Source organism: Convolutriloba macropyga, chromosome 6, assembly GCF_964194025.1.
Source record: "Convolutriloba macropyga chromosome 6, txConMacr16.3, whole genome shotgun sequence".
Lineage (NCBI taxonomy): Eukaryota > Metazoa > Xenacoelomorpha > Acoela > Convolutidae > Convolutriloba > Convolutriloba macropyga.
The window spans coordinates 49,322,076-49,335,893 of record NC_134473.1 but is presented as its reverse complement, the minus strand read 5'-3'; the positions used below and the strand labels follow the sequence as shown (position 1 = coordinate 49,335,893).

Here is a 13,818-nt window from a genome sequence, read left to right as displayed (position 1 = left end):
AAAACAGTATTTTCTAATCTAATTTACTTCAGGCGTAGTCGTCATTGAATCAGGTTGGGGTTCCGTGGTGCCAACATTTGTTATCGCCAACTTGAGTCCTACTGGGCCCGCCGCCAGATCAGGTTTGCTGAACGTAGGAGACCAACTGCTAGCAATTGATGGCACTAGTGTTGTGGGTTTGAGTCTGGCAAACATCCAGACCAAGTTGAAGTCACTCAAGTCTGAACAGGCTGTAAGGTGAGCATTGCTTAACTGACTGCTTTGATTAATAGGCGCCCTCATCTCATTATAGACTCCAAGAGGAGACTCGGCTATTGTCGCGCCTGTTTTAGACCGGATGAGGAGTATTGGTTTTCTTGAGGTTTTTTTTGCGACTCGTAGAGGAGTATTGGTGGAGCGTCTTTTTATGACTCGAGGAGGCTTTATGGTTTTTTGTTTTATATGTGAGCGAGCAAGAAAACCGGAAGTTCAGGGAGTGAATAAAGTTTGAAACAGTTGTTTCAGTGATCAAATTCGAAGAGCGGAGAAAAAAGAGTGGTTCTTTTGTTCATGCCTTCTTTTAAAACAGCGAGAAATGTAGGTGTGAAAAATTTTTTGCGAAGCCAGCATTTTTTTTTGTTCACGTGCGGTTTTTTCAGGCTGTATTTTTTTTTGTTTTTGAAATTTCTGCTGTTGTCTAAAAGGTTATCTTAGACTAAAGTTATATTTTCCAGGTTGTTTTGATAGCGTTTCGAAGGCCTTTGGTAATTAAATGAGTTTTAATTTAAAGGTTTTTAACTAATTTTCTTGTTTTAAGGCATTTTTAGCAATTTTTGACCCATTATTTTTTTTATTGCTTTTGACATGTTGCTGAATTTAAGCTTAATGCTCGGGACTTGTCTCTATTGAAAATTAAATACAGGTACTTTGGTACCGAAAAGTTTTCTTCTTTGAATTTTCACAACAACGTTCTTCGCTTTATTTCAAAAGCAGGGATATTTTTGGCTTATAATGGCTTGTCCGATTTCGTGTGTGAGTTGTCTCGATTGTTTGAAATATTGTTTTCCTTTTGTAATTGTACTTTAGAAATTTAAAATGTAGTTGAATTTTCGATTTTTTTGGTTTAAACTACTTTTTAGTTATTTTTTATTACAATTAGCATAGTCTTCTCTCTTCTGCGATGCACACAGCCATCAGAAATTAGTTATTCAACAGGCTGCTTTTTGGCAAAGACATCTTCGAGTCGTTTCCGGAATTTTTCCGGCTATGTTTTTTTGATCGGTGATTTTATTCGGATTTGAAACGGGAACTAAAATGCGTGAAAAAATTTATTGAGGTCGAATTGCTGAAGAGCAGAGAGAAGAGAGAGTGGTTTTCTGTTTATGCTATATTTTTGAGAGAGAGCGAAAAGTACGTGCAAAAAAATTTTCGATGAGCGAGCGAATTTTTTTTTAACGTTCTGCATTTTTCAAGCAGTTTTTTTAGCTACTCTAATTTTCTCAGTCAAAGGTTTTCGTATTGTTTACCCAAATTAGTAATAGTGCGTTTGACAGTTTTGATCATCTGAATCAAAAAATGATTTTTCAGATTTTGAGCTATTTTAAACGTTTTGCGATGTTATACGGTTTTTCAGCAGTTTTTGAATTCTTTTTCAAATTTATATAGAATTTGGAGATTACTGTTGTTCAATTTTGCTGTTTTAGTGGTTTCGGTTGGCTGTGCGAATAACTGTTATTGATTTTTAAGTTTGGACGATTTCCGTTTTTTCAAAGGGGTTTTAGTAGCCGCCGTCAGCCTCTCCAACGGCTATTGTTTAGGCGCTCTCCTTTTTTTAAATTTGCTTGACCTTTTCATCACGTTTTTCGTTTTACATAAGTCACGATTTTCGCGTTTGACTTCTGACTTATCTCACTGACTGTTTCAACTGAATGGATTTTAAATTGTTTTAGGCATTGAATTATGCAATGCAGTGATTACAGTCAAGTCAAGGTTATCAAAGTTCATTAGAGCGGTTGCTAGCTGATATTAGTATTAAGCTTAATAACCATCAGTTTAGAAGCTGAAGTATTTATAGGTTTAGAATCTAACTGAAACTGCACACTGAATTAGAACAATTTTTGAAACTTAGGAAATAATTTTGTCAAATTCAATCTCTTCTTTTTTCTTCAATTTCGATGTAGCGCGTCAAGGGCGGCTATTTTCGGACAATCTGCCGGCTTTGTTTAAATATTTTTGCTCATTTTACGGTTCTCGCTACCATCTTTGTTTTGGATCTGTTCAGTAGATTTTGCCCCTAAATGGTTCCATCGAAGGTCACAGAGGGCACTTTTCACAAATGATACAAAAATTTTATTCTTTTTTGGGTTTTTCCCGTTCTTTGCATTTGTTGTTGTTTAATACTTTGCTGACTGTCGTTGGGTTTTTAGTGTCTGAACAGTGCCTGAACAGGAGCAGTAATAAAATTTATTTGGGGAGTGATTGACGGGAAATAGCATTTCAACATTTTGTGGATATTTTTTTTTAAATGTTGTCGAATTTTTTTTGCGACACTGTCGCAAACTTTTTTTGTGCAAACTGGTTGTAGTTTTGTTCATACGGCTTTTTGACGTAAAAGCGAACGTCAGAAAAGCTGCCTTGGTGAGCAGATTTCTGCTAAGCGAAAGAAGTTTTTCATCATGCGGTGCGTTCAGTGAATGGTTTTTAGATAATCGTTTCAGCGTTTTTTGTTCAATTGACCCATTTTTGCCTGTAATTTTGGTTTTTGTGGAAATTTTTATTTTAGTCGATGTTTGTTTAATATTTAACCCCCTGAAATTGATAGCACAGTGTTTTTGACTGCCTAACAATGCGTTTCAAGAGAAAATGGGTACATATTTCTTTTTTAATCTTATTTTTCTGCGTTTTTCATTGATTTTTTTTCAATTTTTAATCTAAATGAGGACTTTCCAAAAGTCAGGGCATATGGCAACTTCTTTTTGTACTTCATTCATTGAATGCCACTGTTTGACGTGAGGTCTTTGTTTTTTAATTATTTTCTATACATGATATTCTGATTATGGCGGTTTTTGTCCAATTTTGCTGTTTTTCTTTGTTGCACCTTATGGGGTTTTCATTTCGTTTTTTTTAATCATTACCAATAGAGTCATTTTTTCAGGCTGTCTTTGAATTTCGGTACAAATATTTTCCTAGGTGCTTTTTAAAAATATTTTTGCTTTTTTGTAAATTTTTACAATGTTTACAATTTTTGAACTGTTTTCATTTCTTCGATCTGTACAGGAAGATGGCTATGTATTTTTCTAAGCATCGATTGCTAAAAAATGAAATGTATTTGTCTTTCTGCTGCAATATTTTTCCTTTGAGATGTTTTACTTTCAAAAATCAAGAAGTCTTATTTATGTTCCTGTATTTATGTGGCTGTATTCTCCAATTGGTAGCAACTATCATTCTAGCATTATCCAAATATCTATCGTTTTTGGCTTCGTCAGTAGTTTTAGGCAAAACAAAATGATTTTAGCCTGTTTCTTAAACTTTTGCATTTGTTTTGTTTTCAATTTATTTCAATTAATTTTTCAGCATTTCATTTTTTGCTGGAATTCCGTTTAAAATTTCTGACTGACTGTTACTTTTCGCGAAAAATTTTGGGGCCTTGGTTTTTGTAACAAACAATTTTTTGTATTTGTGTTAGTCTTTTTCTGTTTTTTTTTATTTTGTTTTTTTTTTCATTAGTTTGGTTTCAGTTTATCCAAGATATCCAACAAGAGAATTATATCTTATTTTTGTTTTATTTCCTGTGACGCCAAAACAAAGGGTTTCTTGAGTTCGTAAAATTTCAGTTTAGTTTCGAAGCATATAGTCTGCTTTCACTTCGATTTCACAATGTCTTTTGGCGCGCAGAATTAATTGCGGTGTTTAATTGCTCTCAAACGAAGTTTGTAGCAATTATATTAGTCCTGTCGGTCTTTTTTTATGCGATTTTTCGCTTGACCGATTTTTCGTCTGACGCTTTTGACTTTTCGTCCTCAAAAACGGGATAAACTGGTAGCGCCCAACGGGCATTAAGTGCTCTTAGAACCTTTCAGCTCTGTTTCAGCTCAAAAAGTGTTTAGGAGACTTATACTTATACTTAAGGTGTCAAGGGCGATTCTTAGAGGTTGAAGACACCCCCACTGTTGACCCCCACTGTTATTTTTTGCTTTTTTTTCAAGCTTTTTGAAAATGTTTGTCAAAGAACCTCCTCTGGGGTTCGATAATAGGTTACTGCATTGTTTCTAGTGGTAATGGAATGGTTTCAACATTTTAACATCACGAATTTTAGCAATTTTTTGACAAAACGTGCAATTTTTTCAAATTTTTTGACATTTCTATATTCAGGTCTTTTCAGACCCAGGGGCCAGCAAACATCCTAAAGGGGTTGATAATAAGTTATTGAAAATTTTTTAATGGCCATGGAATAGTTTGTCAACTTTTTAATGTCACAAATTTTAGCAATTTTTTGATAAAACTTGCTTTTTTTCAAGTTTTTTTTTTGATTTTTTTTGTTTATTTAGATTTTTTGAGCCTCAAGAGCCAAGGAACCTCCTCTAGAGTTTGAAAATACGTTACTGAAGAATTTTTAGATTAAATGGAAAGTCTTGCAAGATTTTAACATCACGAATTTCAGCATATTTTTGATACTTTTAGCCATTTTTTTTCAAATTTTTGACATTTACGCTCATTTTTCAGATTTTTTGAAACCTTAAGGTCAGAAAGCCTCCGTTAGGGTTTGATAATAAGTTACTGGAAAATTTTTGTTGGTCATGGATTAATTTTCATCTTTTTAATATCACAAGTTACAGCAATTTATTTTTATAAAACTTGCAATTTTATTGAGTTTTTTCAAATTTTTTTTGACATTTCTTAGGTTTCTCTAGCCTCAAGGACCGCGGAACTTCCTCTAGGGTTTGATAATATATTACTGCATAGTTTAGAGATGTAATGGAATGTATAATTTTATAATCGTGAATTTAAGCAATTTTTTTATAAGATTTGCAATTTTTCCTGTTTTATTTTTTTCCGGCAACAGAGGCCCTCGAACCTCCTCCAAGGCTTGATAATAAGCTGCTGCATAGTTTCTAGAGTTAACGGAATGGTAATCGAATTTTTTATGACTCCAGTTTTGGTAATTGTTGGATAAAATTAACTATTTTTTCAAATTTTTGGAAAATTTTTATCGTGTTTGAAGTGTATGGATCTTTATGAGCCTGTAAAACAAATTCTGGCTTTAAACAGGGATACCCGATAGTCTCTTGAGACAATGAATTGGTTCTTAAGATATTAATGTCTTCCGTAATGTCATCATCTTCTTTGCGTAATGTCATCATCTCTGATCCCTATTATCAATGAGTTATAATTGAAATGTTTTTTATCATAACTGATCTAACAAACACTTTTTTAGCAAACCATTGTTAATTGCTCTCAAAGGCAATTTGTAGCAAATTTATCAACCTGTTTGTCTTTTATGCAATTTTTCGCTCGGCCGATTTTTCGTCCGACCCATTTGACTTTCGTCTTCAGAAACGGGATAAAGATGTAGTACCCTGAGGTCACTAAACCGTGGCTAGCTGTTGACAAAGCCAACCACTCGCCGGTCGTTTGAGAGCAATTTGCCCGACGTTAGTCGGTTATGTTCTAATTCTTTAGACTAGTATCATGATTTATTTCATGGCAATATTTAGGTATCAGGTTTTTTAGCCTACCCTAAGAATTTTTGGCCATTTTACCAATGTTACCAAATGGTTTAGTAATGTGAAAATTTTCTGATATCAAGTTTTCAATGAGTTTAGTCATTTATTCGTATTATAAATCTATTGGACTTTGTTTTGCTACTGAATGTGATGAGTGTTTTTTATCTTGTTGCAACCATGTGAATGCTCAAATTTTTGCTCGTTATGACGGCGGAGTAAATTTTAAAGTTCTTTGATCGAATCTGTTGAGGTGAAAAGTGGCTGTTTCAAGACAAATTTATTAGTTTCGGCTGCAAGAGGGAGTGAAATTGCCGTGTTAACTTTTTTCTGAGCGAGAATTTTCATGCAGTGCGTTAAGTGAATGCTTTTTCGACTTTGAAGATTGTTTTTGAGAGAATGGCGTAATTAGATAAAAGTTTTCAGCTATTTGTTCGTCCGTTTGGCTAATTTTTTTCATTCGTTTGGTTTTTAAATAAAATAAAAATTCATATTTAAACCGCTGGAATTCATAATAAAGTGTTTTCGAAAGTCTAATAATGGTTGTCAAGAAGAAAAATGGCAAATATTTCCAATTTTGTTGTCAATTTTTAGCCTTTTTCCTTCATTTCCATAATTTTGTTTTTCCAAAAACACCAGTTGATATGTTACTGCGCCATTGATAATTCATGCATTGAATGCCTATTTTTGACGTGAGAGATTTTTGTTTTTTTAATATTGCAATCATCATAATCCGATTTTGGCGGTTTCTGTCCAAACAAAAAAAATATTTCTCGTGAGTCCTAATTTTAAGTTTTTTAAATTAATTGGTTCACTTTCTGAGAATATCAGATGCCTTATGCTTTCGAGATGTCTTTTGGGTGGCAGAGTTAAGTGCGGAGTTCTTATTTTATAAATAATTATCATAGTTTACTTCCTGACGCTTTCTAGCCTGGTAATTTTTATGAGTCGATCTTTATTTGTTCGTACTTTAATTTTGGTCATTAAAAGCCGCGTCCTCAATTCTAGGCAGCTATTATAGCGCTCCTAATTTTTTACAATTCAAAGGATTTGAATTGTATTGGTGCGCTGTGTTTTTTTTTAAGATGTGTTCACACATTTTTCAATGACTTTGATCTTTCAAAACGGGATAAACAGGTAAAGCCCAGCGGGCATTAAGTTTCATTAGAGGCCCAAAAGGGCTTTAGTAGTCCTTCAAGTGTGTATAGTGGTGCAGCTGCTGGGATTGCCTTAATTTAGGTTAAAAGGTCATTTTTAGGAGTTTTTCGGCTCAAAATGGTGCAATTTTTCATGTTTTTTGTGTTTTGTTTGTGTTTGTTTTGTTCAGATTTTTGTTTGATTAATCTTAGGTTGAAGTTTTTAAAAGCTGATGAAGGCCTTTAGTGAGACAAAACTGCTTGTTATGACCATTTTATGAGCTATATATTGTGGTACTACAAACACACACACACACAAAATGACACTAATTTTTGCAATTTTTTTCAGGTTTTTTGAAAATTTTTTGAGTTTTTTAGCCCTAAGTGTCACGAAACCTCCTCTAGGGTTTGATAAAGGCTTTGATGATAGTTTACTGCACAGTTTGTAGTGGTAATGGAACGGTTTTCAACTTTTTGACATCATGAATTTTAGCATTTTTTGACAAAAGTTGCAAATTTTTCAATTTTTTGACGTATTTTTTGTCATCATTCAAGTTAGTTGAGTCCCAGGGGCAACAAAACCTCATTAGGGGTTTGATAATAAGTACTGAAAAGTTTTTAGTCGCCATGGAATAGTTTTCAACTTTTGAATATCACAAATTTTAGCAAATTTTTTGAACAAATTTGCATTTTTTTTCAGGTTTTTGAAAATTTTCATCATTTTTTTTCAGTTTTTCCAGTTTCAGGGACCAGGCAATCTCCTTTGAGGTTTGTTAATAGGGCACTGCATATTTTCTAGTAACAATGGAATGCTTTTTCACTTTTTAATGTCTCGAATTTTAGCATTTTTTGATAAGATCTGCAATTTTTTTAATGTTTCTAAAGTTTTTGTCAGTTTTTGATATTCGTCCATTCTCATTTGCAAGAAAACCTATTCCACGTTCTGATAAAAAGTTATTGCATAGTTTTTAGTTGCCATGGATTTGTTTTCAACAATTTAACCTTTCGACTTTTAGAAATTTTTTGATAGAATTTGCAATTTTTTTCAAGTTTTTTTTATAACATTTGTATTTTAATTATTTCTTGCCTCAGTAGCCAGGTAACCGCATCCAGCTTTTGACAGTATGTTATTAAAGAGTTGCTAGGGGGCAATTGAATGGCTTTCAACATTTTAATAGAACGAATTTCTATTTTTTGAAGTTTGAAATGTTTGAAGTTATTGCCTATCGATCTATGAGCCAATGAATTTTTTAAAGCTTGGAATTGGGTAACTGGATAGCCTCTAGAGACACAGAAATGATTCTGAAGATATTTATATCACAATTTTCACCAACATTTCAATAATTTGCAATTGATTTCGTTTTCTTAAATTTTTGGTCATTTTCGAGTTAACCGATCTTCAAAGGCCAATGAATATTTTTCTGGTCTTGCAGATATAATACTGGACCGATTTCAGGATCAAAAATTGGTTTTGAACATATTTTTGTAATAGGTGTTTTTAAAGGGAAAAAATTTTGCATTAGCTTTAAAAGCTTCGAGAGTTTTAGCAATGAGTTTGTTTTTGTTAGTTTTGATTCTTTTAGTTTTTCAATTCTTTGATGATTTTTGCGTTCTGGCTGGCGTTGTTCAATGGATCTGCTGGTCAAATAGAGTACGTCTGAGTTTTTCATTCAATTCTTTGAATTGTATTTCAGGACTTCTCCTGCTATGTTTTTTTACTTCGTCTAACAGATTTTTGTTTCGTCTTACCGTGACTTCTTGGAAATGACTTTTTCAATGACTTACCTCACTCAAAAAAATGATTTCTGAGCTCACTCATGAAGCTTTAAATTTTATGAACCTTTATTTATTAAAGGTCAATAGTGTGCATCTAAGTAGTGCAATCATATGCCCTAATTCTTGAATATTAGAGTCTTGAGTTTTTGATTTCGAATATTTATTTTGGGATCTTTTCCGTTTGTGCCCCCCTCCCAAATATTGCAGGTGCATATGTGGGGTGCAAATATTATGCGCCCACTAAGCTGAGGAGGCACAAACGGAAAAGATCCTAATTTTGAAAAGCCCTATTACGTCTTTCTCCTTATAGAGCTTTTGTGTCTCATAAAAATGACAGTCCGAAGCTAACCCAAAAAGTCTAGTGGTCTTGTAAAGAACTGGTGGTCGATCTGTCTATTTTATTTCTATAGTTAATTCATTTCATGTAACGCCACAAGCGTCTATCGCGGCTGTTTTCCGGCAATCTGCCGGCTATGTTTTTACGTTACCAGAGTTGTTTCTTATACTAAGAAATTTTAACTCATCAATTTTTCAGTGATTTCTTTTGTCATATTATTTAAATATTTGCATTTTTTTGTATGTTTTTAAATCATGTTGTAATTTTTTCACGTCGGCTTTTTCTCTGCTGCAATCGGTCGTTGACAGGGGTATAAATTTTAAACCATTTTTGAAATCAAATCTGGAGAGGTACAGAATAATTGCAGGAATACAAAAGATAAAGGCTTCCGGTACAACTATGGTTTTGTTTGTAAATTTCCGACGCTTCGAGGTGCTTCCGGAATTCTTCCAGCTACGTTTTTTACTTGGTCGAACAGAATTTTTTTTTCGCTTTACCTTATTTCACAGCTTGTTCAACATTTTTCGTGATTTTTTTTCTCTGGGCTAGTTTTATTCTTCGCTCATTCTGTTCAAAGTGCTTTTAAACAGCAGTTGCTGAGCAAATCAATTTGAAATAAACAGATTTAATATCGAAAAAAAGAAATCAAAATAAACCGGGATAATCACGTGATCAACACGAGCCCAATTTTAGATGCCCGTACTTTAATTTTGTTCTCTTACAAGTCTTAGTTAGCATCTCTAATGAGTTTAGCGTTGTTACTTGCTCCGGAATCCTCTCATTAAGAAACAGAGTATGCATAACTGCAAAATTTGATCAAATTAGATTGCACTTTTAAAATCTTTTTGTACAACAATCAGTTTTTATCATTGCTTTTCTGTGCGTTCGGTCCCAATCGGTGTTATGGGAATCAATGGTGGCTGTTTTACGACAGTCTGCCGGGTATGTTTTTAAATTTTCTTTCTTGGTAACGACACGGTGACTTCCTCTTGAATGCAAACAATGTCAACTTTTGAAAACTCTTCTGGACTCCAAATTTCTCGGTAAAAATCAATTGCCATGTTTGTAAGTTTTTGTAACGTGTGGTTGAATCTCGAACTTTAGTTTGATATGGTTTGATAATTGAAAAAACTAGAGTATCTTTTCTCGTTTCATGTAATTGAGTTTTATGTGCCGCGTAGCAACGAGAGAGCTTACTGGGGAACCGGAAAGGGAACATAAATTTGAGCGTTCAGGGTGAATTGGTGCTTTTAGGTTGACGATAGTGCAGTGCCCGCCCACGACCACAGTGCTGATTAAAAGGCCAAGTCTAAGGTATCAATTGGGCTTCAGTGTCCAGAACGGCACCATCTGCAGTCTTATGCGAGGGGGCATTGCAGAGAGAGGGGGCATCAGAGTGGGTCACAGAATCATCGAAATCAACAGGTAACACTTATCTAGCAGGTAACACTTATCTAGCAGGTAACACTTATCCAGCAGGTAACACGTATCTAGCTAGGGTTGGTGTTATGGTTTCGCAAGGCCGACATAAGATGCCGCAGAAATTTTTGAGTCGGTGAAGTTTATTTTACTTTGACGTATGATAGATATTGGTTCTCACAGGGGACACTATCTGACCGAGTATTTTATAAAAAAAATCACCATTTGAAAATATAACCTGGCGTAATCGATCTCGACGTTATGCACTGCCTTTATTGGTAACGACTGTTTCTTTTTCAGGCAAAGTGTGGTGGCGATTCCCCATGACAGGATAGTTGAGATGTTAGCGACTAGTGTTGGTCAACTACACATGAAGACAATGCCTCTGCCTATGTTCAGACTGCTCACGGGACAAGACGTGCCCACCTATTATTAATTCACGACAATTACCAGGCTAATCAATGAACAGCACCTCCATATATGAACAGTTGTTCAACTCATTTATACAATCTGATTCTTTTGGTCAGGGGTCTGTCTCTGTGCAACTCATTGTCACAGAAATTTCATTGAGAGCAGCTACTTCTTGAGTACCAAGATATATGTGGCAGATAAAAAGGTGTAACACAGCTGGTTGGTTCACTATAGCCATTCTATTTTTTGTCACTTATTCGAATTATTTATTTGCGGGAACAAGGAAAGGCCTTGGGATATTCAGCAGAAATTTCCAAAATTCTATCTTTGAAAATTTTGAACCTCAAGTTTTTAAATTCCCTGTATATCAAAAATGCCCGCGATTCGTTTGTTTAAATCACAGTAGTTTAGTTGAAAATCTTGTCAGAAACAGAAGATTCAAGTTGCGAGTCCTTGTTTCTTTCCTTTGTGGTACGTATTGATAGATGTGATCATAATTATATTTTCATCATAATATATGATAATTTTTGTAGATATTTCCAGATGTAAATTGAAGTCGTCTTTCGTTGGTGCTTTTATTTGACAAAATCAATCGAGATGTTGAAACTGTAATTTATGTGTATTGTTGTGCGAATGCAAATTGAATCTTGACTTGCGATTTTTTTCTGGCTGTTTAAGTGGAAGTTGGAGAATTGAAAGAGGCGAACTCAAATATGGGAACATGGGAAACTACTCAAGGAAGTATAGTTACTGGAGAAAATCGAGTTTCTAGCAATTTTTAAGTCCTGCTAGTCTTTTAAATGTAATTGTTTTCGTAACCAGTTGTTTCTAAGCAATGATTTTTTGTATCTTTTCCGTTTGGGGCCTTCTTCACTTTTTCAATGACTTTAGTGACTTCTACTGCTTTGCAGTTAAAATTTGTCTGCGTGACGTCATTTCTGTTACGTTGATTGCGTGACTTACCTCACTCAAAAAATTGACTTCTGAACTCACTTATGGAACTTTAAATTTTATGAACATTTACTAATTAAAGGTCAATAGTGTGCATCTAAGTAGTGCGAAACTTATATGCCTTAATTCCCGAGTAATAGAGTCTTGAGTTTACTATCAAATATTAATTTTGAAAAAGCTCCATTAGGGCTTTTTCCTTGTAGAGCAGTTGTGTCTCATAAAAATGACAATCTCAATCTAACCCAAAAGCTCTAGTGGTCTATTAAAAAGCTGTTGGTCGATCTGTCAGTCTTATTTCTTTAGTTGTTTCAATTCATGGAAGGCCACAAGCGTATATCGCGGCTATTTGTCGGCAATCGGCTGGCTATATTCGTTTTTGTTCTGAATTTATGAGAACAAATCGTTAAAACTGATTTCAGCATGTTTTATTTTTGATATCAAAATTTTGCGAGATGTATCAAAAATAAACGCTTTTTCCCATGATCTCTCCTCTGTTACCACTGCAGCTACAGTATTTACATTAATCCCCCTAGCCTAGTATGTGCATTTTTTGCGCCCCCAATGGCAAGCACTATATTTTTACAATGATTTACTATGTAATGGCAAGTGATTTGTAACGGGGCGTCTCAAACGGATATGATCCGACTTCTCGTTGAGAGAAGTAGGGTCAAGTAGCAAAGCATGTGGTCGTTAAATTACTGAACTTGATGTGCTTCATATGCTTCATGTGATTCCTTTGTATTATCGGTTTAAATTGCTCTAATACGAAGTTTGTTTTAACGTTATGCGAAAGAATCGTTAAGACAGTGATTTTAGCATGTTCTTTTTTGATATCAAAATTTTCAAACACTTTCCAATGATCTCTCCTCTCTTACCACTGCAGCTACAGTATACATATTACTCCACCCAGCTTAGCATGTGCATCTTATTTGCGCCCCCAATAGCATGCATTATATTTATACTGATTTTAATGATTTATAATGATTTACTATGTAATGGCACGTGATCTTTAACGGGGGGCACAAACGGAATCGATCCGACTTTTCGTTTAGAAGTGGGTCAAGTAGCAAAGCATGTGGTCATCAAATCTGTGAAGGAATGACCTTCCTTTTCTCTTACCAAAACTTGCCCCGCGTTATTTGGTTATGCTCAGAATCTCTTTTAATGCAAAATCTTGTTGATTGATCTCGAAACAAAATTCGGTTACATTTTTTGGACCTGTTGTTCTTTTTATGTGATTCTTTGTTTTGTCGTTTTCAATTGCTCTCATACAGTTTTGGTTTTAATGATTTGGGAAAGAATATTTAAAACAATGTTTCATGTTTTATTTCTGATATCAAAATTTTTAAAATTGTATAAAAAAATAACTTTTTCGATGATCTCTCCTCTCTTACCACTGCAGCTACAGTATACACATTACTCCCCCAGCTTGGTAAGTGCGTTTTGTTTGCGCCCTCAATGTTATATGCTATATTTTAACATAATGATTTACTATGTAATGGCACGTTATGTGTAACGGGGGGAGGGGCACAAACGGAATCGATCCTACTTTTCGTTAAGAGAAGTAGGGTCAAGTAGCAAAGCACGTGGTCATTAAATATGTGAAAGAATGACTTTCCTTTGCTCTTTTCAAAACCTGCCCGGCGTTATTTGGTTATGCTCAGAATCTCTTTTAATGCAAAATCTTATTAATTGATCTCAAAACAAAATTCGGTTACATTTTTTGGACCTGTTTTTCTTTTCATGTGATTCTTTGTTTTGTCGTTTTCAATTGCTCTCATACAATTTTTGTTTAACTGATATGGGAAAGAATAGTTAAAACAATAATTCTCATGTTTTAATTCTGATATCAAAATTTTTAAAATTGTATAAAAAGTTAACATTTTTTCCGATGATCTCTCCTCTTTTACCACTGCAGCTACAGTATACACATTACTCCCCCAGCTTGGTATGTGCGTTTTATATGCGCCCTCAATAGCATGTACTATATTTTAACATGTTGATTTACTATTTAATGGCACGTGATGTGTAACGGGGGGAGGGGCACAAACGGAATCGATCCTACTTTTCGTTAAGAGAAGTAGGGTCA

At 34.3% G+C, this 13,818-nt stretch overlaps 1 protein-coding gene across 2 annotated transcripts in view; it reads left to right on the top strand.

Annotated features, from left to right (window-relative positions):
- LOC142341728 (uncharacterized) overlaps positions 1-11,436 on the top strand; it is a 112,261-nt gene extending 100,825 nt beyond the window's left edge. For both annotated transcript variants that reach the window (XM_075392896.1, XM_075392895.1), the window contains exons 9-11: positions 33-237; positions 10,203-10,373; positions 10,668-11,436. In XM_075392896.1, coding sequence (XP_075249011.1) covers positions 33-237; positions 10,203-10,373; positions 10,668-10,803 — 512 coding nt within the window. In that variant the 3' untranslated portion in view covers positions 10,804-11,436. The remainder of the gene's footprint in view (positions 1-32; positions 238-10,202; positions 10,374-10,667) is intronic.
- The last annotated feature ends 2,382 nt before the right edge of the window (positions 11,437-13,818 follow it).